The following is a 26,936-nucleotide window of genomic DNA, read 5'->3' on the forward strand; positions in this document are numbered from 1 at the left end:
TTAATGACAGTTCAAAGTTATGACAGTGGTGAAAAAAGTTACTTATGATCTATCCTTTAAACTATCATTGTTGCACCATCCCTGCATTCATGTGATTGCAATTTGGGTGCTTGGCAACTGGCTTGCATTTATGACAGTTTTGCAGTGTCTTGTGGTTCATGTGATTGCTATTTGTGACCTTTGCAGTCAGCTTCTTATAAGCAAAGGGAATGGCTTAATGATTGCATTGCTTAGTGACCAAACTTCTGGGTCCAATTATGGTCCTAAGTCAAAAACTACCTGTATTGATATCTATTCACATTTATTTAGAAATAAGTTTAATTTTATTTAGGGGCTTCAATTACTTAAAATGTTGCCACAACTAGAAGGAATGTTTACTTACAAATAATTTTCAGCCAGTAAATAAACCATTATTGATTTAATGGTCCAGAAGATGGGGAGTTCAGACATATTTTTTTTCTATTTTAGGTATTACTCTTCCAAGTGGAAGAGCATATCCTGGAAATCCAGGTATACCAGGATTTAAAGGTATAAGAGGTATGGCCACAAAAATAAAATAATTCTTTTTGCTAAATCAAGTTATTTGTCTTCATTTAAAAAAAAATAAACAGCCCTTTATAATTTAGATTCATACAAAATTACGTGTGGCAAAATCATTTTAGAATCAAAACAGAAATATAAAGGTAAGGTCCAAAATAAAAAGTTGAGTAGACTATTTTGTGATATTCTGTGTAGGTAGATTGAGACATTTTGTACTGACTGTGAGTTTAGTGATGTACATATAATATCTATACAAATAGAGACACACACATATACATATATATATATACATACATACATACATACATACATACATACATACATACTATATTCACAGACTATATATAGTTGATTAGCATGAAGGTGCTTTGTAAAGAATAAAAAATGAATCTCTGCTATATTTTGCTTTTTGATTCTTTTTGATTCACTATAGAATTCTATCATATCCTTCTAGAAAAGTTGGATGAAATTTGTCTCTTCTCCAATTTTAAAAAATCCTTGGAACTGAACTCAGTGTTATGATGATCTGATTGCTTGCACTGATGCTTTTGGGCAACTTCCAAATATTACAACCGAAAGGTTAAAATGAAGTTTTTTTTAAAAAAAAATATTATTAAAAGTAGTGAATAGAACGATAAAATATAATACAAAGTAAAAGAAAAATACAAGAAAAAAAGTATAAAAAGTTTCTCCCCAGAAAGTGACTTGAGAGGCATATCTTAAGAAATTTGTAAACTTAAATATAATGGAAAGAATCAAATGCCACTTTAGTTATTAGGTACAGTAATTCCTTATTTGTGACTTCTTAATGTTAACCACGTATTGTTCAGCTTGATTGGTAGTCATTTTAAAATGTAAAAATTTTAATGATAAAGATTGTTGGCAGAGTTGTCTACAAAAACCACACAAAGCAATTATTGGATGGATTTGTCTAATAGGAAAGTTGGTTACCTTCAACCTTTCTTTGGTTTCCTAAATAGAGCTCATTTTCATTTTTCTTTTTAGAATGTTTAAAAGTGTTAAAATCCACTTATGCACCCCTGCATTTTTTCTGTATATTCAGGTCCAAAAGGGTTAAGAGGTCCACCTGGCCCACCTGGCTCCAATGGTTTTGATGGTTTCAAAGGCCAGAAGGGTAGACTAGGAACATCAGGCAATCCTGGTCCAGAAGGTAAATAAGAAAGTCCAAATATTTTATTTATTAAAGATGGAAATCTACAAAAGTCAGTCTACACTGCATTAACTATTGTTGCTTTCCTCCCTGTAGTGGATGGAACACTAAAACATCAAAACATACAGATTCCTGAATGCTGAAAAATCATTAATTAAAATCATATTTAGGGCAGAATTACAGCATAGTGATAGAGTTCTCTATTACTGAGATATGCAAATTGTTAATAAAATTGCAGTAGTATCATCTCTTTTTAACTATTTCTGTTTCTTAATTTCTTGTAACTTCTGAAAATGTAAAGAAGGTAGGAAAACTGATTTCTACTGTATGCTTTCAAAATGTATCCAGAATTGATTGTGATCTATGTGATTATATATTGCTCTGTTATTAAGAACTTTACAATCCCTTCCCCCACACCACCAAAGCTAACTAACGGTATTCCAACAGAGATAGTTGTCTTTTCCCATACATTATTTGGCATGATCATGTACTCTCCAAAGAAAATTCCATTCTGTTTTGAAATCATGAAGCTGCAATCAATTTTCATTCTTGAAGAAATGGTCTTATTTTAAAAACAGATAAATATGGTAACATTATTCCAAATACATAAGTATAAAAAAATACATCAGAATCTCATGAAAATGTTTAATATTTGTTATTGTTATGCCTGGTTGTTCAGGCAGCCAGAAGTTTGGACTGAATTTTTATTCACCTATCGAGTTCTTCTCTAGGACCTGGGATAGACAAATGTTGTTTGATAGTGTTAAAGGTGTCATAGCAGGATGTAATCTTTCCAAGTAAAGCTGCCTTTTGAAAGTGACTGGTGGGGATTTTGTCAACGCTGATGGTATTCAAGAAATGCTCCAGTTGTTTTGGGATTGCACCTAAGATGCCTATTCCTATTGGTACTGTCTTTGCTTTCTTTTGCCACAATCATTCTATTTCTATTTGCAGGTCTTTGTATTTTAGAATCCTCCCTCCCTCCCTCCCATTCTGATAATTTACCACAAAGACAAAAATTTGAAGTATCTTAGGCTACAACACAACACCTTCCCAATGTATCAGGCTTGAGAATTAAGAGACTTGTAACACATCTGGAAGGCTACTGCAATTGCAATCTCAATAGATCTCAGAAGACTGACCTAGATATATTTCAGTCTGAGTAGTATTTTCTGTGTTCTTATTTTATATACTGTTTCATTAGAAATTGAATATATTGAAATGAATTAAACATTAATCTGTGTAAGTCTATTTGTCATTATTCTTAGGTGTAAGAGGTGAGACTGGTGATCCAGGTGATCCAGGTGAACAAGGTTCAAGTCTGGATGGCCCTCATGGATTGCCAGGCCTTCCTGGGCTTCAAAGTCCAAAAGGTGTTCCAGGTAACACCACCTACAGCCCTCCAGGTACCCCAGGCAACAGAGGTCTTCCAGGGCTACCAGGTTTACCAGGTCTAAGAGGTGACCCTGGTTTTCCTGGGCTTCAAGGTGAGAGGTCCATTGTTCCATGCTAAAGATATGCTTGAATTTCATCAGTAATATTTTATTTGCCAGAGAGGGGGATGGAATAAAAATAAATAAAAAGATGTAACAATCCTTTTTAATTTCCCAGGTGGTCCCTCTTATTTCTACTTTCTGTCTTCAGTTCCTGTTCAGAAACATATTCACTTGCATTTCCTTTCCTATAAAATATGGAACAATTCAATCATAGTTAATTCAGTAAACACATCAATCAAAATATAAGAAAAAAAATAGGAGATAACAAAAAGAAGTGTAAAAACCAAAGTATCTTATGAATTAGAGAAATATTGTAAAATGTTTTTGGGATTTTGGGTCTGAATCAAATAGAAGTGATGCATCTTGCCACATTTTGATTGCCCACGAGTACCATAACATTATACGACTTAAATTATGCATAGCAAATTCCATTTTCTATAGTAGTTTTGCAATCTTTCATTCTATCTTTAGTGGGACTGAATGGACCATATCAGTTGTTTTAAGATTTGAGAAATAAATGTGTTTTTAGTTCCTATTGTTCTGTCCTCAGAATTCCATGCTTAAGTTGTTTTAGGTAGATAAGATTTCCCAAAGCTGCAGATTCACTGATAAATCTGTTTTGTGATAAATTGGAGCATGATGCTAACTTACCATCATTATCAAAATATTTTTAGAGGGAGCAGTCCACGGTATAAACTGTGGAGCAAAGCTGTACAAATAAAGTCAATGTCTGATATAATTTTTATCTATTTTATAGTAAATAGGATTTAAATTCAGGAAAGGGCAATATTATCTGAAAGTATGCATACATAATTAAGATTTTTCTATTTTTTTAATGTTGCTTTGTAGTAAATCAGATTTAAAATTCCTGGAATGCCATGGCATCTACCATATTAAGCATGTTAATTTTCAACTTTTCTAGGAAAATGAGATATTTGTTGCCCTCCCCAACTTATAAAAGTAATAATCTGTTTGCAGGGCAACTTGGCACACCAGGACTTCAAGGAGCTAAAGGTGTCCAAGGCCAAAAAGGTGACAAAGGAGTGATGGGTTATCCTGGATCACCTGGCCTGGCCTGTGAGAAAATGTTGGAGGGGCTACCAGGACCATCAGGCTCTTCTGGAGCACAAGGACCTAAAGGTGAACACATCACAATTTAATATGGGTGAAAACAAAATCACATACTGTATCTTAATGGATTATATTATCTGTGCAACTAATACCTACTATTTGGACTCATCAGACAGCTGGCTTTAGGTTTTAGCCAGCCTTCATCCAAGTTCCTGTTTGGCCTTTAAAGCAATAATCTATCAATAGCATTCAGCAGCAGTCTCCAATAAGTGGTAGAGGGTTACTACATATCTCAAGTATAGAGGCTTTTCCAGAAAACAGGGATTTCAGACTGCAAATCATGGAAGTTCTTGTCCCTTCATGTCACTGAGCATTTCTTTTTTAAAATTGATTTTTAATTATTGTTTAATTCAATTTAGTTATTGTTTAATACAAGGCCATGCCAAGATTAATTTTAACATTTATGTACATGAACATTTAACTTTCTTTCCCCATTTCTGGGAGGCAGGGAATGCTCAATAAGCCAAAATATACAAGGGGTGCAAATCTTCTCAAACTTGTTTATGTACCTATATGTGTAAGCATTCATCATCCTATATTGTCTCTGCACATATGTATATGTGAGTGTGTCTACACACATGCACATGTTGATCAGGAATTAATGATAGCCTTGATGGAACATATGTGAAGTTATCTCAGTTACCTCAGCAGGCTTTTAGGGTGTTAGAAAGTCCCCCAGGAAACACTCAATGTCCCTGAGGTGCCACCCAATGTCCTTGGAATGCCACCAAGGGAGGAGGATGACTATTTCTGTACTTCTTAATCTTATTGACTGAGTGCCAGTTTCCAGGATGAGCCCTATGTGGCACCCTGTATGATAAAGTGATAACCAAGAAAAGTATAAATATGTGTGTGATCTTCCTTCAGCGTTCCCTCTTGCTTGGAGGGATCCATTTTTATTCAGCTGAATAAATGCGTACCAGGCAAATACCAGGACTCTGTCTTTATTTTACTGAGCCACACTTATGGGTATTGGTATGTTGAATGACCTTTCCCACTCAGTTGGCTACTATGTTATTCTGAATATTTGATGGCATTGTTTGCTTAGAACCTTTATAAAATCTATAAGTATTTCATTAGAAAGCCTTCCTAGCATCCCTACGTGGCAATGGAACTTCGACACAAGAAGCTTGTGATTTGTTCCACAATCAGCTCCTTGTCTTATCTTTGTTGTTATAAGTGAGCTCTTCCACCTCCTTCTACCAATAATACAGTCAATTAGTCAATTTGATTTCTGTATACTTCCTCAGTGAACGTAGGGGTCATTTTGGTTGCTGGGAAATTATGTTAGCAATAAAGAAATAATTGGATTGCCAGGAATATTTTCCTTATAGAAGGAAGCAATATCAATACAGCTCTAAAGGCTTGGCTCAAGAATTTCAAATTCTGCTTGTGAAAGTTTTAAAAGTTGTTCTAAACCATTGTAATTGTGCCTATCTTGTCTGCTTTCCTCCAGTTCTGGGATACCTAGATATGGTGAGTGAAGAGGAACAAGTAGGCATAATTTGAAGAATTCAGTTTTTTAATGTGACCTTGGAAAGAATGAAATAATATATTGCTTGCTGTATTTTCCAAGGACTGAAGGGTTTTAAAGGTCCTGAAGGAGATATGGGAGCACCAGGCCCAGCTGGAATGAAAGGATTGCTGGGTGGTCCTGGAATCCAAGGGCCACCCGGCTTTCCAGGCTTACGAGGAGATCCAGGATTTTCAGGGGAAAATGGCCTGCCAGGTTTTCCAGGAACAAAAGGTATATGACTCTAATAAAAATCCTCTGAATTTTAATTATAAACATAATGTACAGCACATATATGCCACTTTCAATAAAATGGATATGGGCTGGTTGATTTGGGAGTCTAAAAATATGGAAAGTGAACTTGAGTTGGAGAAGCCATGGGTTAGTATTGTGGAATCCAGTCGATACATCAGTAGTGTGTAACTTAATGGCCCTCTTCTCCCCATATTCTGTCAAGGAGACAAAGGATCCCAAGGCATGCAAGGTTTCCCAGGCCTCCCAGGAAATGCAGGAGAAATGGGAGCATCAGGTGTAAAAGGAGAAGAAGGACAAATTGGTCTGTCTGGTCCACCTGGAGAATTTGGAAGAAAGGGTTCCAAAGGTATATAGAATAATACTGGTTTATGAATAACTTACTTCTGTACAAGCCAGAATTTATAGCTATAGTATTCTTTTTGCATACTTTTTGAGTAGGTGATTATATGCTTATTATTTGAGCAAAGCCATTGCAATGACTATCATCTCTCTCTCTCCCCACTCTTGTATATGACTTGGGTGGCATATACAGATAGTCTTCAACTTATTACCACAATTGAGCCAAAAATTGCTAAGTGAGAAATTTGTTAAGTTAGTTTTGCCCCATTTTATGACTTTTCTTGCCACATTTGTTAAGTGACTCACTGCAGTTGTTAAATTAGTGATACAGTTAAGTGAACCTGGTTTCCCCATTGACTTTGCCTATCAGAAGGTTGCAAAAGTGGATCTGGGACACTGCAACTGTCATAAATGTCAGTTATCAAGCATCTGAATGTAAATCACATGACCATGGGGATGCTGCAAGGGTTATAAGTGTTAAAAATAGACATAGATCACTTTTTCAGTGCTGTTGTACCTTTGAATGGACACTAAATAAACTGTTGTAAGCCTAGGACTACTTGTACAATTAAACTATTTTAATTAAATGAAAGATAAGCTTTTTATTATTCTAGAATACTGTTAGGTAGGTCTCAATGTATCCAGGATGTTATGTATATAGTCGGGGTGTTCTGTTACAGTGTAGCCACTGATAACACCAGGTGGCGCCTGTAAGTGTCCGGATTGGCTGGCCACTGCTAGGCGGGAAAATCCAACGTTCTGAGTGGACCAAGCAGGGTATTTAAAGGACACCGGGGGGGGGGTTGGGTTTCTTTGTCTCTTCATTCTGTACTCAATAAAGGCTGTTACTGCTGACTCTGGGTCTGCTGTCTCCATGTGGTCCTGTACCCACTACTTAACAGTGGTGATGAAGGTGGGATCTGCTTGCTGATTTGCTTCCGTAGAAGAGGAATCGTCCAAATAGAATCTTTCCATTGCAGCAGTTCAAGGACCAACAGAATGTCAAAGCTCGGAATCATCCGCGAGTTCGATATCAGATACCCAGAGCGTTGGGAGTCGCATTTGGGACTAATTGAAGACTACCTGCTGGTCAACCGCATAATGGAGGACTGCATGAAGGCAGCGGCTTTGCTGTGTCTCAGCGGTCTGGCCGTTTATGATGTAGCTGTTGGGTTGTGTAATCCAGCAGCCGTAGCATCTGTGCCATATGCCGAACTCACCCAAAAACTTAACAAGCACTTCAAGCCTAAGAGGTCCGAGCTATATTGGTGCCTGCAGTTCATCCAAAGGAACCAGCTAGCGGTGCGACAAGCCACATGCATGTGCAAATTCCCCGACCTGGAAGACCGGATTCGTGACCGAATAGTCTCCGGGCTGAGAGATGAGTGCTTACAGCAAAAGGTGGTTGCCAAACCGACCATGGACCTGCAACAGGTCCTGGACGAGATAATGGCACATGAAGCCACCGGCCGCAAGAACTCCTTCCGACTGAGCAGCAGTTTGAGTGGATCAGTTCACCAAGAGAGCATTGTGGACGGTGGAAGCAAGGAACCCAACGAAAAGGCGGAGATTGATGCGATCTCACAAAGGATGGAGAGGTCACAAATTAGACGTGACATCGGAGGAAGCCAGAAGAAACCAAGGGCAGCCAACAAACAGACGAAGTACGCAAGTTACAATCCCAGGGAATCAGAGCAAAGGTGTGCCAGCTACGGGGGTAGCCATTCGAGAGCATCCTGCAAGTTCTGCAGCGCAAAGTGCCGTTCTTGTGGAAAAACAGAACACCCCAACTATATACATAACACAGGAGATCTAGATAAGAAGTATAATGTAGTCCTGTTTTACACGTTGTCACACTGCTCCTTAAGGAGATAAGCAAAAGGGGTGGATGAATGATTGGTTTGCTTTTTTAAAAAAATAAGTGATTAGAATTTCAGCTAGTGAGTTCTTCATTCTTGTTACTGATATTGTGTCTGATGTAGGGTGTCCATATAATACAGAGATTTTATCAATATGGTAAATGTGTTTTGTTACATTACAATGCAAGTTCCCTATAATGTGGTGTTGGTGGAGTTTGTCTCATAAAGTAACAATACATGTTATTGTTTCCTATGAACATTCATGCTTCATCTTTATTGTTTTCCAAGTGAATTCAGACATTTTTGGAATTCTGATGCTTATGTCCTTTTAAGTGTCAAATAAACACACTTTTAAAATGTGGTATATACTCTGCACAATTAAGATTTATATCGCTATGGAGATCCCAGAGGCAGAGATGGGTAGATTTCAAGCAATTATATTTTAAATTGTTGCATACATTCTATTTTGAAGGTGAACCTGGATCACCAGGGGACAAGGGGAGCATCAGTGTCCTGCAAGTAAAAGGACAAAATGGAGAACCAGGCCTTCCTGGTCATGAGGGATTACCAGGAGTCCAAGGTAAGCATACAAATTAGGTATGTATATTAACAAGGCTGCCTCAAGGCATTTTTCCTCTTCCATGGCCCATCCAACATTGTCAAGATGTTGCATTTTTGAGAGAAACTAAATTATTGAGGGATCTGAGGCAGAAAGGTGCAAAAATAACATTAAGCCTTTTCATCACACATATATCCGTTCAAATTGAGAACCTGCAAGCAGCATTTGCCATCAACACCCTAATTATGCTCCTGAGAAACCCGAGACGATATTGCCAATATTTAGTGTAGCTACCAAATTTCAATGGTATGATGTTGTGCCATTTTAATAATGGGAATGGAAATGCTTGCCTCTTAAAGGCCTTTTTCTTTTATAACAATCTTTATCCTCCTCAGCAAAAAAAAAAAAAGGAGGGGGGACCTCACAGCAAACAACCAAACAAAAATTGGCCATGCTCCACTGGTGATGTTGCTGTAACCATTAGAGGGCCTTCTGCAGCCTTCCAGAAAGTCAAGAGGCTCAACTGTAGGCCTAGACATATCAAAAATTGCCTACTCTTGCCAAATGATAGGACTGAACCTTTATAGCTCCTCTCAAATGCTGTGACTTTAATCTAAAATAAAAGTCATTAAATAAATCATATAGCATTGCAAAATGTATTGGATATTAGTAAATAATGCTTCTAACTTAATTCATGTGGTTCCGAGTGACCCTATTTCAAAATTGCAGCTATCATAAGAGAAAACAATTATGCCGCGTAGCATAATAAAATTGCCTTTTAATTTCAGCATTTACATGGAATTTATTGTTGCATATTGTTATTTAGTATTTTATATTCCCAAGAAGGTAAAATATTATGCTCCCGGGCAGCCCAAGACAGTGTTGCCAAATTTTAATGTAGCTACCAAATTTCAATGGTATGATTTTGTGCCTTCTCTTTATTTGGAGTTACATGAAAAAATAATAATCAAAAGACAGTAAAATCTAGAGTAAAATCTAACATAAAATATTCCTATAATTAACATATAAAATCAAGTAAAAGTATGAATACTAAGTAAGATTCATGTTAGGAACATTTATTTTATTATATGATATTGCAATGCATGTGAAATAATTTCAGGTGAGAAAGGCAGTGCTGGATTCAGAGGAATTCCGGGACCACCAGGCAAACAAGCAGCTCCAGGCACTCAAAAGGGCCAGCCTGGCGATAAGGGAGACTCTGGTTCCCAGGGCCCACTAGGTCCCCCAGGGCCTCCAGGTGTGACAGGGGTAATTGGTTTTCAAGGACAAAAAGGTGATCAGGTATGCCAAGAAGACAGCTATACTATATTTATCTTTGTTACAGAGTTGGACATATTTTCATATGTATTGTGTATGAAATCATAATATAGTTCTGTAAAGGTAAAGGTAAAGGTTCCACCGCACATGCGTGCTAGTCGTTTCCAACTCTAGGGGCCGGTGCTCATCTCCGTTTCAAAGCCGAAGAGCCAGCGCTTGTCCGAGGACATCTCCGTGGTCATGTGGCCGGCATGACTAGACGCCAAAGGCACACAGAACACTGTTACCTTCCCACCGTAGTGGTCCCTATTTTTCTACTTGCATTTTTACGTGCTTTCGAACTGCTAGGTTGGCAGAAGCTGGGACGAGTAACAGGCGCTCACTCTGCTACGCGGCACTCGGGATTCGACCTGCCAAACTGCCGACCTTCTGATCGACAAGCTCAGCATCCTAACCCACTGAGCCACCGCGTCCCTTTTATATAATATAATACTGCTGCTTTTTGTTAGGTTAGAATCCAGATCCATCTACGGTGGGACATAACATTCACCCATGGCTGTCTAGTGGGACCTTTAATTTTTTATGACTATTTTCTAGATTGCATAGAAAATTTTCATGGTCCGTGCAATCAATATGTTTTCTCTAAACTTCCTAAGCAATGCTTTCCCAAATACCTATTACATCAAATGATTAGCAAGAATCCCTATCCCTGAGAGTGTGGTTGGCAACAGCTCCATGAGTATGCACCAGACTTCCCACCCGATCATATTTTATATTCTGTGTCGTTCCAATTTTAGTATATGTGCTGCCAAAGTGAGCACACCACCTGACCTTATTTTAATGGGGAGCTAGCAAGTTGCAAAGCATGAGCCTCAAGCGTACAGGTAGTCCTGGGCTCACGACTGCAAGTGAGACCAGAATAAATAAATCTTGGTTTGTTTATACTAAAAAGTTGTATTTCTTAGGAATTGCTGCAGACACAATTGCTGGGGACTCTGGGTAAATCAGCTTTTTGATCTAGTAAAATTCTTGTGATAAAATTGTCTTATTTCCATGATCTAAGACAAATAATTCCTACAAAAACATGAGACACTAGTATAGCAAAAGAACTAGAACTATTTATAATTATTTTATTTACATCATTGTTCTTTACATAGTATTCAGCTCCCAAAATGATCATTAGTACTCACTTACCATATCAATGATCAAGTTTTGATGCATGTATGATGCTTAATTGATTTCCTCAAACTGGCAGAATTTTATATTTCATGTACAATAAGGGCCAGCTTGGTCTAATGGTTAAAGCATCAAACTGGAAACTGGGGGGGGGGGGAACCAGGAAAGCCATGAAAGCCTGTTGGGCAACCTTGGGCCAATCACACACTCTCAGCCCAGGATTCTTGTTTGGGGAACAATAGAAGAAAGAAGGTGTCTTGGACATGTTTGCCACCTTGAGTGAGTAAAAATAATTAAGGCAGAATACAAATACATATAAATAAATAAAATAAATGACTACTTTTTTTTCTTTTCAGGGTGCACAGGGACCTAATGGTCCTCCTGGATATCCAGGATTAGGTGGCCAAAAAGGATCAAAAGGTAATGAGGCAATAATAATGCCAATAACTAATGATTGAAAATCACCTGTTCTTTGCATAGATATATTAAGAAAGAAAGGCATTATGGACAGAATAACTGTTTTGAAAAATACTTTTTTGATGTAATGCCGATAATTTGAATTAAAATGATTTAGAAGCATATAAATTAACACATTAATAATAAAGTTAATGAAAATGTTTTTGACTGAGACAAAGAAATCTTATACCGATGTATTTAAAAGCAATCCACATTGGAAGCAGTGGTATTTCATTCCTAGCAAATCATTAAGATTACATAGTAAAGCACACAGTTTGATTGATAGCACAATCTCATGCCTCTCTAAAAAGGAAAAGTTAATGGGTAATAGTATCTTATTCAATTTATTGAGTATATAACTAAAAATTACATGACTCCATCTTATGTTCTCAGAAGAATAAGCAGTTGATTGCATAACTTCAAAACAACTAAAAATAATGGAGAAAAATAAGGAATTTAAAACCCTTCTTTGCTACTAGTTCAAATAACATAGTAAGTTATGTTACTTACTATGATACATTTTTGAAAGAAACAAACTGCTTGCCTGCAGAAAAAACTTTACATAGAGAATGATTTAGGCTGAAGGTCTGGCAACTCTTCTTGATTTTCAGCTGAGAAAATAATGTTACCAAGCATTATCAATGATATAACAATGTAGAATTTCAGAAAGATCACGCGAGCTTCCTTTGTAAAGATTCTTAGTTTATCCAGTTTTGTGGACCTGAGGGAAATGAATTTAGATAGAAGCACTTGTCAAAAGCAAAATTAGCTAAACAGAAAAGTGGATCAAATTCATAGTATTTAAGAAGTGATAGAAAATGGCTCAAATTTCTTCTCATACAATTAATGCTATAGAAAGTTTGTTAAATTATGTAAATATGACTTCAAGCTTTTGGTAATGCTGTTATAAAAATGAAAAATTCTGAATAGCCCAAAGGGTGGATATTGGCATAACAAATGCAAAGAAAATTAATCTATTTGATAGGTGAGGATAGCTTTCAATTGTAACATCAATTCTCACTGTTTACAGGTAGCAGAGGTGACTCAGCTACTCATTATGGTCAACCTGGCAAGAAAGGCCCTATAGGGGTCCAAGGATCACCAGGTGATGTTGTTTTTAATTATTTTTAGATAATAATCTCACCACAGTTGGTATGTACAATATTAATTTCTTTTCTAGTTTGGCATCCATAAAGCCAATAAAAATAATTCATTTGGATATCTTTTGCATCTTTGCATGAATTTGCACTCAATTTTTACTTTTTCACAAGAAATCATGCACAGTAAGAAGTCCCCTCTTCCTTTTCACACTTCCAACAGTGGCTTAATGCTTTATACATTTTTTGACAATTTAGCTGGAGTAAGAATTTTTGTTGACTGCCACCAGAATGTCCATATTTTAAAAAAGGAAAGGCAATATTATGTTGGAGTTTTGATACCAAAATGTTTGGCATATTGCCAAGTTGAGAACAATTTGATCTATAAATTGATGTACAAGTTGATTTACCACTCTAACTGCATTTTGGTCAAGCTAGTTAAAGCCTTCTCAGATGTATAATGTGATCTTATAACTTATGCTTATCAGGGAAAGTTAATTGTTTATGCCAGATAAAGATATTAATGTGAGTAGGTGTATTAAGGAATTATTCATATGTGGTTTTATTACCTGTTTTTCTTGCTTCCCATTTTAACCATTACAGGAATGCACTGAATTTTAATGCTCTGCTTATACTGTAGCTATTGTAACTTTTTTAGAAATACAAATTATTTTTAAAGGTTATTATCTTAGCTATAGACTATAAATGGTATGGTTATTAGAATGTTTTAATTGCAATTCAGAATTACTGTTTGCATTTTATATAAACCATTAACTGATGATAAACAATAGGCTCAAGGTTAGATTTGGATGCCAATTGCAATATCCGTCTATCTAGAAAGAGAACTCAATAAGCACATTCTATTGAAAAATGTATACACTAAAGTTTGATTGTTTTGCAACTGTTTAAGGACTTCCTGGATTACCTGGAGATCAAGGTATGCCAGGTGTTCAAGGAGAATCAGGAAAACAGGGTTCCAAAGGGTTGCCTGGAAATGCAGGAACACCTGGATTCCCAGGTGAGAAAGAACTAAAGAAAAAATGGATCAACATTAAAACAAATACTGTGAAGTATGATCGTGGACATGACAGTGAAAGTGAACATATGAATAATGGAAGAAGACACTAATAGAAATATAATGTATTCAGACTTATTCACAATTTTACCTCACAGCCATGTGAAAAACATAGTCAGCTTTGTTTTGTATAAATCCACACTATTTAGTCCATTTTTATTGCCTTTCATGGTTGCAAGGGATATTCAATGGCATTTCAAAATGTCCCCCTCTTTTCTTTATTTTTGATATTGGGGTGATTTGGCAGATTTAAAATGAAAAATAGGTCTTTAAACCTGAATATCCTTAAATGCAAAATGATAGTCCAAGCTGCTTCAGTTTTTGGCATGCCACTGCAGGCACTTGAACTTCCTTTAGAATGGCAGGCTAAATGCCAGTTTAGTCTGAAGGCATTCCTTTGACTTATTCTAGAGATTCTAATCACCACGTTGCTAAATTAGGGTGAATTATAACAGCATGAGAGAGAATAATAAATTGTGTTTAAATATAGGAAATATCTATTTTATTTTAGGTGTGCAGGGAGCAGCAGGATTTCCAGGACCTCCAGGTGAACAAGGTAGACCTGGTTTTTTGGGAACTCCAGGTTTCCCAGGATTACCTGGTAGCCCAGGTAGAAAAGGTAAATATTGTGGAGAAAAATGATTATTACAGATGTCAGTGCACAGCATGGCATTAAAATGCATACATGATGTTTGATATAAAGGTATTGCATAAGCTGGTGTTTTGAAAACACATCTCTAGCCTACCTATTCCATTCTATTAGGTTTATATCTCTAGTAGAAGGAGATTTAATTTTTTTGATTGCCTGTGGAACAAAAATTGGAAGATCAAAATAGATTGTGCATCCAGGTTCCATCATTTGTATAATGGTACATGAGAAAGACCTTGAGAGAAGAAATGCTGCCTAGGAAATGGTCAGATAAGAGAGGGCATAGCTCACAGCTGCATAAAAGGTGGACAAAGAGCCGCAAAGGGGCCCTCACTAATTTTTCAGGTTGTAAAGGATATGGCAGGAGAGTTATACTTTCAGAACTTCAAGATTTTGTTAATGTACTCTTACAATAAAGTAGAATAAGCTCATCTGATTGTGGTTCCTGTCTGATCTATCTGAGAAGAGTTGCAATTTCATTCAGTCAAATGCATGCATTCAACACAGACAAATTATTAGGTGTAGCTATTGTCAAATTATAAAATTGTAGGTGTTTGGGTACATTTAGACCCCACATCACTGCACTGGATACCAAATAACAAGTACGGTAGTTATTGATAATAATGATAGTAATTTGAGCTTGCAAGTGACAAGTAAAACCTGATAACAACTTTGATGAAATCATTGGTATCAAAATTTTGTTTCAAAAGTAAAATGAAAATTATTAGATAAATCACCCAATAAGGATACTGAGGTAACATTTTATATCATTAGTGCCAATCTTCCATTCCATTTAAAGCATCTTCAGAAAGTCTTTGACATGTATTAAATATTTTCTGGGAATTACTAGGGAATAGATAGGTAATAGACCAAAAAATGTAAAATTATGATTTTATAATTGGTTTGATCTTCCTGGAAGTAACAAAAAGTTTACATTTGCTAAATTTCAGGTAAACATTTGATAAAAAACAATGTTCATTTGACTACTTGTTGATCATTTTCTTTTCCTGAATTTCCTCCATTCTATTTTCCCCAAAATATCAAAGGCTTATTGGGATCACCTGGAGTAAATGGTGTAAATGGACAAAAAGGTCAAAAGGGTTTGCCAGGACCTCCAGGTAAAGAATTAAAATTATTATACTCTTTTTTTAAATTAAAGGCAATATCAAGAAACAATTATTTACACTGTATGATTCTTGACTCTTGATGACATTAGTTACTTCTAATGCAAACTAGTAAAATATGCAATAGTTAATATTATTATACTGGAATGTCTAATAAAGAAAACAATTATACTGCAAGAAATTAATCAACTGTATTTTGAATGAAATATTCATGATGTAACAAAAAAAGGCTAATTATCAGAGAAAACTCTACATGAGTCTTTGTACATACGTATGCATAGGATTACATAGTTATCCATGGTAATTTCTACTAGCAGCCTCTCACCCATGTTGCTTTGCAAAATTCATTGACCTTAGTTATCTCTAGAAGAAGTGAATGATTCAATATCCCAAATAGGAAAGCTGAAAAAATCACATGTTGACCAAACGTAGCTTCAGTTGAATCAAAGGAATAAATCATTTATGCCATTAAATCCAACATTCATTCCCTTTCACTCATTATTGTTCTCTTATAAAGGTTTAAGTAAAGTGGGACCTCCAGGGTGCACAGGAGAACAAGGGCCAAAAGGTAATAGAGGAGAACCTGGGCTTCCAGGAAGTACTCAACTAGGTCCCCAAGGAGAGAAAGGTCTAAGAGGTCCTCCTGGTAAGTAGTAGATCTCTTAATTTTAAAAAAAAAACACCATTTGTTTTGGTTACCCAAGATGTGGGGAAAATGCCCTCTTAAATCAAAAGCCAGAATGATTGGAGATAGATGAAACTAAGTATGTTTTATTGGTAAGCACAACTACATCACTGGGCTGAACATAGCGAGGTTACAGGTTGTATAGTTTTGACTTGTTGCATAGGAATGAAGAAAGAAAATTATGTAAATCAAATTATGACCTCTAAATCAGAATGCATTAGATAAAACATTGGGGGGTGATCTTATTTTGACACCCTAATACATTCCTCTACAATATTAGAATTCTGGCTTGCCAGATTTCAAGTCATTTAGTTCTATAAACAATGGCTTTATTGTTTTTATATATTGCATCATTTCACATCATTCTTTTCCTCACAGTTAGAAAGGGCAAGAGTGTCATTTTGTGTTCTCTATTCCAGAGTCAGAGATTCTTAGTGAATGAGTAAGGTAAATTAAGTCAAATGTACGTATCACAGTTCCATAGCCAGTTGATAAACAATGTCTTGATTGTTTCAAAAGCTGCAGTAATAATTTATTGAATTCTCATATTGTCACTTTTTGCATAGTAATTAAAACAATAGATGTGCAATATGTACCTTTTCTTAAATAAATGTGATAGGAGAAAGGAAATCTATAAAACATGGCCAGAGTTAATATTTTATTTTTATTCTTTTTTTTCCTTGCAGGTAAGCCAGGTGTTTCTGGTTCTCCTGGCCATATGGGACAGCCTCCTGAAAACAGAACTTGTGGCTTTCCAGGAGACCAAGGTCCAGCGGGTTCAGATGGCATTAGAGGTACTTCTACAGCAGTATTTGAATAACAGAAATGCAAAAGTAGATTGAACCATTTAAAATCATTTGACTTCCTCCAGAAATTCTCTTAGGGAACATTTTTTAAAATCCATACTAGAAGTAAAGAGGATCCTCTCTTTCAAGACTCTAATCAAAAAGTGGTCTTTTACTGGGTTTGTATTGTATTGCAACTGAGAAGCTTTGGGGGCAATGGTGGCTTTTAAGCATTGTTACAGATGAATTGCCTGCTTGTCTCAATGCTGCAAACATTGTTTTTGCACTGATGATATAAGAGACAACCTGTTATTTTAATTGCTTCATTTGGGAGGGAGGAATCACCCGTAAGTTGTGATAAGATTACAAAAAGCCTCGTGTACAGAATGGGAAGTGAACCCTCATATGTAAAACTAATAAGCAGGCAGATACATAGAATGAAGGCTACTGCTAAGCTTGTAAGCCACCCTGAGTCTTCGGAGAAGGGCGGGATATAAATGGAATTAAAATAAAATAAAATAAATAATTGGATAATGTGATTTATGACGTGTAGATAAGGGTGGGGATTGTGTGTGTGTTATGATGGGTTTGGGGGGGGAGATTTCAGATTCTGGCATCCCTCCATGAGTGCTGATGTTTCATTTCATTACTAAGACTTTTTAGATAAATAATATGCCTCCAATCTGTTTGATTTGCCTCATTCATCAGAACCATGACAGCTTGCTTGCTTGCATTTGATTTTAACAGCAGAACTGATTATCCAGCAAGATTTAACTTGGACCCAAGTACTTTAAAGAAATGTTTAATACTCTGAACAGAATAGTATACTCTGGGGGCACAGAGAAGTTCTGCAAAACCTTTTACAGCAATCCTTTTTATGTAATTCCACTTTTTCATCTGGTTGGTGAATCCTTAAAGCAAGTTGGTGGCAAACACATTTAATAAATAAATTGGGAATTGAACATTCTGTTGTGATACTGAAAGTTAATACTTTTGATGAATCAAAAGTATATTTGTGATATTAAAAATGTTGATATTTGTTACCAAACATTTTAATTTTTATTTCAGGCCCTCCAGGCAATCCTGGGCCTCCAGGAAAAATAGTACTTATCAAAGGAGATCCAGGGGACTCTGGTACTTTGGGCCTACCTGGCGTTCCTGGTCCATGTGGTAAACAGGGAACTAAGGGTATTCCAGGAAACCAAGGAAGAAAAGGCTCAAAGGGTATGTTTGAAATTACTAGTTTAGTACATATTTAAATTTTGGATTAGAAATTTCCAGTAGTAGAGGTGTGGCACTGATCTCTCTTTCTCATTGTTGAGGTCTAATGGGGAAGCCTGGTCTGCAAGGATTGCCTGGTGTTCCTGGAGACCCTGGGGCTCAAGGTCTTCAGGGTCCAACTGGCCCTGTGGGCCATAAAGGTAAGCCTTAACATTTCAGGCATTTTTTTGTTCTGAATTCACAGTTCAAATTATATGATTATCAAATTACAATATATAAAAGTAATTTTTAATCCAGTGATAAAAATTCAAAGTCAATTTATATAAATAACTCATATTTTTTTCTCCTACTGTTACAATGAAAGAAGAAACCAGATGTGTTAGCCTGATTGTGCCATTAGGTTGAGTCATTTCAAGCAGCTGACTGAAAGGGAAGCACATTGGATTTATTTTATTATAATTTCATTTTTATTGCCAGTAGAGGTTGAGTGTTGCTGAATTTTAATTCTCAGGAGTGAATACATTAACTAATTCTAGGTATTAAGTCGCTCTGAGTTTATGGGAAGCAAATTCTGTTTGCTGCTTTTTCTAAGATAGCAAAATCTTGAGCTTACACTTCAAGTCATAGCAGTTCTTGTTGTATTTCTATACCAGTGTTTCTCAACCTTATCAATTCTAAGATGTGTGAATGTCAACTCTGATGATTATGGGAGTCCACACATCTTAAATCAACTAAGATGACTAAAGGCCTGAAGACAAAAACATATGAAGAATGGTTGCAGGAATTGGGTATGGCCAGTCTAGAGAAAAGGACTAGTAGTGACACGATAACAGTATTCCAGTATTTGAGGAGCTGCTACAAAGAAGAGGGGGTCAACTTAAAGCACCAGAAGTAAGACAAGAAATAATGGATGGAAACTAATCGAGGAAAGGTGCAACCTGGAATTAAGGAGAAATTTCCTAACAGTGAGAATAATTAAGCAATGGAACAGCTTGCCTTCAGAAGTTGTGGGTACTTCATCACTGCAGGTTTTGAAGAAGAGACTGGAGAGCCACCTGTCTGAAATGATATTGGGCAGGGGGTCCTCAACTCTCGGGCTGCGGCCCACTACCAAGCAGCAGCCTGTTCAAAATGAGGCCATGGAAGAAATGGGCAAGTGCATGTGCATGAAGCTTCACTTGCCTGAATGGTGGGCAAGCACATGCACACACAAAGCTCCATTCACACAAGCAGAGGGCATGTTCACTTGCACACAAAGCGCCATTCATTTGAATGGAGTTGCACGAGTGGAGCTTTGCAAGCAGAGGGCATGTTCACTTGCACACAAAGCTCCATTCATTTGAATGAAGTTGCACGAGTGGAGCTTTGCAAGCACAAGTGCCTCAACTCACATGAGTGGAGCTTCAAGTGCGAGCACTCCGTTTGCACAAGTGGAAAGCACATGCACACCACTAGCACAAATGAAGCTGAGCATGTGCCATTCACATTCCTCCCATCACACCGGGCTGGGCTGCCAGGCTGGAAAAGTTGGGGACCACAGGTATAGGGTCTCCTGCTTGAGCAGGGGCTTGGACTAGAAGACTTCCAAGGTACCTTCCAGCACTATTCTGATTGATTGATTCAACTTGTTAAGGTTGAGGAACACTATCCTTAATTAATCTGTCTCTATGATTTTCTTCCTACATGTGAAATGGCTGTCATGATCTGATCCTTGGCCTTTATTCTACTAGGTTACAGAGGTAAGCTAAAGAAAGTATTTTCTTGAGTGCTTGTTGATTTCACATTTATCCTTAAATCTCATTCTGTTGTGTTAATTAAAACATTCTAATAACATTCCTCTTGACCATAGAAGTTAACTATGCTCTTCAAAACACTTTTAATCTCTCGCTGCTTTACTGATGTCAGGGACAGGACCAAGTACTGGCAAAGGCAATTCCTTGGAAGAAGTTATGTAAATTTTTATCTCAGTGCTGCACAGAAATAAATAAATAACAGGACTGTAGAATGCTTTGCAAATAATTAGGAAAAAGGTCTACAGGGGCAAAATGATTGCACCTCTCTCTTTAAAGACATGTCTTTTCCTAGTATTGCATGATGATTGGAAATCAGAGGGAGAAAGGAGAAGATATTGAGAAATTTTGTGTGATGATGCTGTTTATTTATTTATCAAATTTGTAAGACCACTTGGCTTATAACAGTACAAATCAGAAAAAGGGTGATGAACATTCAAAAGGAGCAAAATAAGCATACCTCTTTTTCCTAAACCACTTCCTCGAGAGTGCTGCTATTCATCCTACACCAAAGCCTGGGTGGAGAGCTAGACTTTAAAGGTTCGTTTAACTAAGGTGATGGTAGGTGCCATATAGATCTTGGAGAGGGCAATATTCTTCCAGAGGCAGGCAATGTTTAAATTGACACAGTTTAATCAATGGATTTGAAGTAGGTCATCACTGCCAGCTTAAACAGGATGGGAAGAACAATACAGGTGGCACATAGCTGATGAGTCTTCGGAAAACCAGGCCATATGCCATGAAGGCCTTTATTAATCATAGTGAGCACCTTGAATTACACCTATAAACCTATTGTGTAATTCATAAATCAGAGGTGTTACATGGGTATACTAGGACATGCCTATAACTCATTTATGTAGCTCCTGAGTGTTCTTTAAAGGCAGTCCCATGTAGAATACACTGCAAGAGTCCATATGTGAGGTGACCAAAGCATGAGTTGACTGTTCATTGACTGATCCAGGAATGAGTGCAGTTGGTACATAAGATGAATTTGTGCCAATGCCTCTATTGCCACAGCTGCCACCTGCTCCTTGAAGCAAGAGCTGCGAATCCAGAAAGACTTCTCCCTGAAGAACCCCTACCCAAACATTTGTTCAGGTTTAATAACTACATTCAATTATCTCCAGGTGTAGGAGCCAGTATTTAATGCACAGTTTGTCTATAACCTTGTTCAATAATATCACTTCACCTTAAATGCAGTTGCTGAAGCAAATTCAGGTTGATCACAATGTATGAGCACAGTGTAATCCTCATAATCATTTCTTTATTTTTATTTCCTTTCCACTGAATCACTTTTAGATAAGATGGGCAGCACATAAATCTAGTAAATAAATACAAATAATAAACTAATAAATTAATAAATAAACCAACCAACCAACCAACAAATAATATAAAATAAAAGATCATTGGTCAAACATTAGAAGAATTTCTTCATGTTGGTATCTAATGCACTCTTAATAAGATATTTAATGCTGCTTATTTCAGGTGTCCCAGGAGAACCTGGAAGAGTTGATTATTCATCATGTCCTAAGATTCCAGGGCCTCCTGGAGTATTAGGCCCACGAGGACCTCCAGGCTTTGTAGGATTAAGAGGGCCAATTGGCTTTCCTGGACCTCCAGGTAAAAGATTGTATGAATTCAGAAACTATGTACGGTAATAAGGAAGAGGGAGAGTCTCAAAAATCTTTACTATGTATTTTCCCAAGTTAGGGTTGGGCAACTTCTGAAATGTTCATGTGTGGCCTCAAGAACCTTACTGTCCTGGGTAGAAAAGCCAACGGTGAAAGATCAGAACTTTCAGATCCAGTTTTGGAAGTAGAATTATCTTAGGGAACAAAATAGGTGTATGAAGTATCCAATAATTACTTTAAAATGCAAAGTGGTCACTTTTCTGTTTTGGAAATGGGTTTAAGGAATAAAATGGGTGTCTTAACTTAAAATGTCCCCAACTGCTAACACAGAAAGCCTGAACTTTTTAGGACCCACACTTTGGTAATATTCTGTAGTTGGACATGTTACACATACCAAAGTATATGTGTGAGAGCCAGTTTGATCTAGTAGTTAAGGCATCTGGCTAGAAAGACTCTACGTTCAAGTCCTGTCTTAGCCATGAAAGCCAGATGGGTGACTTTGGACCAGTCACACTCTCTCAGCCTAACCCACCTGACAGGGCTGTTGTTTTAAAGGAAAATAGGAGGTGTAAGGCGTGTTTGGATATGTTCTCCACCTTGCGTTATTTGTAAAAATATTAAAGGTTGGATACAACTAAATAAATAAAATATTTATCTAAGACTGGCCTGTCCCTATGTTTGTGCGCCTTCATTTTACCTCCAGCTTTATGTCACACATTTTTACAGTCTTGTGTCCACTGAACCAAATTTCTTATTCCACTTAACATCAAAGCACTGTTTTCAAACTTGGCAACTTTAAAATATGTGGAGTTCTCCATCCTTGCTGGGGAACTCTGGGAGTTGAACTCCATGCCTCTTAAAGTTGCCAAATTTTAAAAAAAAACATTGATGTAAAGTGTTATATTTCCACCGTGTGATGCCAAATGTAAGTTTAATCATCAGAAAGCTTGCAGTATCAACAATAGGAGTCTGTCGCTTGTTCTAGAGACAGAAGAGGGGATAGTTATGTGTGCATAATGTGGAATTATATCTATTCTCAAATAAATGTGATATATTTTAGGAAATAAAGGAGAAGATGGTTCATTAGGTGAGCAAGGGCTAGAAGGCTCGCTCGGACCACCCGGACCTCATGGTGATCAAGGTGACGTGGGAGAAAAAGGAAACACAGGGCCACAAGGTTCTACTCTATTTTATTTGCTCCTCTTTTAGAAGTATATTTATTTTGCAAATGGATAATATTTAGATAATAAATATTGGTGACTGTGATTTTTTACTTAGAAATATTGAACCTGCATCCTGATGTTTTTGTCCCAAAGGAGCAGAAACTGAGTTCTTTACATTTTTGAGGTCAAATCTCTGTATAATTTTCAGAAACCTGCCATCTTATTGACTATGATAGATAAATAGATAGACAGAGATAGATAGATAGATAGATAGATAGATAGATACTGTAGATAGATAGATAGATAGATAGATAGATAGATAGATAGATAGATAGATAGATAGATAGATAGATAGATAGATAGATAGATAGACAGACAGACAGACAGACAGACAGACAGACAGACAGACAGACAGACAGACAGACAATTTCAAGTTTAGGAATAAAGACTCCTCATCCACTTTCAAACTAATTCTAGAAAGTAATTTTTTTAAAAAATGGTGCCACCTTTTAAGTAGATTCTTACTTGTCTACCTTATCTCCATTCCTTAAGGTCCTCCAGGCCAAACTGGGATTCCAGGACCACCAGGATCAGCATCCAAATGGAGTAGCGGGTTCCTGCTTGTTTTGCATAGTCAGTCAGAAACAGAACCGTTTTGCCCTGAGGGAATGACAAGATTATGGGCTGGATACAGCCTGCTGTATTTTGAAGGGCAGGAGAAAGCTCATAATCAAGACCTTGGTGAGCATTATAACATCTTTACAAAAATGTTGCAATATTTTGCCCTTTTATTGTAAATTGTTGTATTATATCTTTTTGAAGTTTTTGTCTTAGGCTAAAGTTGGGGAGCTTCAAACATAAGATTCCTTTATGAAGTCTCAATTATTAGGTGTAATAGATCAGCTTATAGGAATAACAAGTTGACTGTCCATTCATTTTCATATATGACATTTGTTAAACTTGTTTGAAAGCTAATGTTGTCAGACTTTTTCTTATAAGCCATAGCTATCTGAATCTGAATCTATGCTGTTCCACCATCTATACTGTTATAGGATAGGGACTATTTTCTATTTTGTGATGTACCATTTTGTTTCATGTAATGGTTATTCTCTCTGCTCCCCTACTTGAACCTTCATTATAAGGTTGACTCTGCTGAAGGTGGAATGCCCAAATGGTTGTATCTTTGGTTTTATTTGCAATAATTTTATATGCCTGACTACTCCCTCAATCATTACTAGAGTTTTAAGCATGATTTTGGAGAGCATGTTACAATCCTGATGTTACTACAAACATTTTAAAATGAGCTAAGTTTCTTCTAGCATTTTAATTTATATAAAATATGGAATTGTCAAGCATCTTACTATGGACAATGCCACTATTTCCATTTTTTAAAAAAAATTAAGGGTAAATAGCAAAATTTACTGTATATAATCAAAATTACAGGACTGGTTATAACAACATCCTTGATGTTTTTTCAAAATACTGGGGGTGCAATTTGTTACCTATCAGCTGAATTTTATAAATCAGCAATCAAAACTTGTTGTGGTGGTTTGTTGAGCAAAACAGGTAACTTGATTTGGTCTGTGCCATGTGTTGGTTCATTTATCTCAGAAATATTTACACTGCTGGGACTGTTTCATCAGGGATTCAGGTAAAAGTCTCTTCTACTCTTATCAAATGTTTGAAGCGTTAGATATATTCTCCGAATGGACTGTACAGTTTCTGTTATGAAAATATTTAATCTTTATTCTAAAATTCCCATCATAGTAAAATTGTTTACGTTGCACTTAAAAATTCAGTCTCTACAGTAAGCAAAAAAAAATGTCTGATTTGTGCAGCTGTTTATTCTGGGACACAATTGTTGTCTTTTGTTTAGAAATTCTGTAAATGCATCAAAAATCCTTATCACTTACTGGTTTTGTAGAACTAAAATGAAATAAGGAATAAAGCTACTCTAGCAATTATTTATATTGCTAATATTTGGATTATTAATTATTTTTTAGGTCTGGCTGGATCCTGTCTTCCTGTTTTTAGCACTATGCCTTTTACCTATTGCAATGTCAACCAAGTCTGCTACTACGCAAGTCGAAATGATAAATCTTACTGGCTTTCAAGTGCAGCTCCTTTGCCCATGATGCCCCTCTCAGATGAAGAAATACAGCCCTATATTAGTCGATGTGTGGTATGTGAAGCTCCTGCCCAAGCCGTTGCAGTTCATAGTCAAGATCAATCCATTCCTTCTTGTCCACCAAACTGGAGAAGTCTTTGGATAGGTTACTCATTCTTAATGGTAAGGCTGAATACTAGCATGATCTAACTAGCACTAGCACTTAGATTCAAATACTTCTTCATAGTGCTTTCCAATCTTCTCTAAGCAGTCAGCATATTGCCCCCAACAATCTGGGTCCTCATTTTATCTACCTCAGAAGAAAGACTGAGACAACCTTGGCTGGTCAGGATCGAACTCCTGGCAGTCAGCAGAGTTAGCTTGCAATACTGCACTCTAACCACTGTGCCACTACGGCTCTTTCTAACATGGAATATTGTCATTAAAAAACCCCAGTATGAATTCCTGTAATACTGATCTGATAACTGCAGTTTTCATTTGTTCATTAACAGATGTTTCTCGCTTTCAGAGTACTCATTTCTAAATACTTTACTACTCACTACTAAAATCATCACAGGAGCTTACTTTATACTTGGATTCTATCTGATAAATATATGACTATTAAACTCTGAAGTAAACCATAAAGCAGCCTGATCCAAAAATGCTTTTCAAAAGTCAAATGGACTTTCTTGGGGGGGGGGTGTTCTTGAAAATGTTTTACTTCTCATCTAGGAAGCTTTTTCAGTTCAGAACTGAAGAAGCTTCTTGGATGAGAAGCAAAATGTTTTCAAAGGAAAAAAAAAACTAAAGAAGTCCTGTTGCCTTTTGAAAAGCACCTTTGGGACAACCATGACCTGGATGACTGAGAATTTCTATAGATGTAAAGCAGCCTTTTAATCTACCTTAATTCAAAAATGAGAATTGTAGTAATTTACCTCTATATTTCTCTTATGAAATATTGCTGCAATATACTGTAAATGTAAGGAACTTGATTCTTATTTTTTAAAAAAATAAGTGGCATCCACACATTTCTGGTGGGCTGTTCTGGGACTGGGAGGCCTCCACCAGTAATATATGAGTTAAAGTAAGGCTACATCTCCCTATGTTGTCAAGCAAGAACATCCGATGTTAGCAGCATTGACATCAGGCTTCTGAGGCTCAGAATGGATTTCCGGAAGTGGCAACCACTCACTTCCAGCGGTCTGTTCTGGGCCTTGCAAAAATGGGCTAGGGCTTCAGCCAGTTTGCCGAAGTCGACAAAAAATTAGCTACTGGTTCTGCTGACCCGGTGAGAACTGGCTGAATCCCACCCCTGGCCTTAATGCATCTTTTAGAGCAAAAATTAATATAAGACCCAGTTTTATTTTCAGGGAAACACAGTAGTTGTAAATGCAAGGAGTGGATGCAATGTTATCTTTTCAATGCTGTGATTACTTTAAAAACTGCTAAAGAGGGCAGTTGTTAAGTGAGGACTACCTATGTAAAAAAATATTGGTAAGTTTTCCAGTCTACCATAATCAGTTACAGATCAGTTATAATGAGATCAATGTACTGAAATATTTAAGATACCTACAAAACATTTAGCAGCAGCAATGACAATCAGAAGCCAATGCATTTACTCTAGGTAAAGGTAAAGGTAAAGGTTCCCCCGCACATGTGTGCTAGTTGTTTCCGACTCTAGGGGCCGGTGCTCATCTCCGTTTCAAAGCCGAAGAGCCAGCGCTTGTCTGAGGACATCTCCGTGGTCATGTGGCCGGCATGACTAGACGCCAAAGGCGCACGGAACGCTGTTACCTTCCCACCGGAGTGTTCCCTATTTTTCTACTTGCATTTTTA

The 26,936-nt window shown here is 36.9% G+C and overlaps 1 protein-coding gene across 1 annotated transcript in view; it reads left to right on the forward strand.

The window, feature by feature from the left end:
* Positions 1 to 26,936, forward strand: part of COL4A4 (collagen type IV alpha 4 chain) — a gene marked incomplete at its 5' end in the record, with an annotated part of 74,819 nt that overhangs the window by 40,067 nt on the left and 7,816 nt on the right. The window contains 21 exons of the mRNA XM_083364944.1: positions 469 to 537; positions 1,604 to 1,711; positions 2,980 to 3,198; positions 4,186 to 4,347; positions 5,915 to 6,085; positions 6,309 to 6,452; positions 8,777 to 8,884; positions 9,984 to 10,165; positions 11,674 to 11,737; positions 12,804 to 12,878; positions 13,781 to 13,888; positions 14,457 to 14,564; positions 15,641 to 15,712; positions 16,236 to 16,364; positions 17,090 to 17,197; positions 18,257 to 18,412; positions 18,511 to 18,609; positions 21,685 to 21,819; positions 22,891 to 23,007; positions 23,546 to 23,734; positions 24,997 to 25,283. Coding sequence (XP_083221070.1) covers positions 469 to 537; positions 1,604 to 1,711; positions 2,980 to 3,198; positions 4,186 to 4,347; positions 5,915 to 6,085; positions 6,309 to 6,452; positions 8,777 to 8,884; positions 9,984 to 10,165; positions 11,674 to 11,737; positions 12,804 to 12,878; positions 13,781 to 13,888; positions 14,457 to 14,564; positions 15,641 to 15,712; positions 16,236 to 16,364; positions 17,090 to 17,197; positions 18,257 to 18,412; positions 18,511 to 18,609; positions 21,685 to 21,819; positions 22,891 to 23,007; positions 23,546 to 23,734; positions 24,997 to 25,283 — 2,810 coding nt within the window. The remainder of the gene's footprint in view (positions 1 to 468; positions 538 to 1,603; positions 1,712 to 2,979; positions 3,199 to 4,185; positions 4,348 to 5,914; positions 6,086 to 6,308; positions 6,453 to 8,776; positions 8,885 to 9,983; positions 10,166 to 11,673; positions 11,738 to 12,803; positions 12,879 to 13,780; positions 13,889 to 14,456; positions 14,565 to 15,640; positions 15,713 to 16,235; positions 16,365 to 17,089; positions 17,198 to 18,256; positions 18,413 to 18,510; positions 18,610 to 21,684; positions 21,820 to 22,890; positions 23,008 to 23,545; positions 23,735 to 24,996; positions 25,284 to 26,936) is intronic.

This window comes from Vipera ursinii (assembly GCF_947247035.1).
Source record: "Vipera ursinii genome assembly, chromosome: 5".
Taxonomy (NCBI): Eukaryota; Metazoa; Chordata; class Lepidosauria; order Squamata; family Viperidae; genus Vipera; species Vipera ursinii.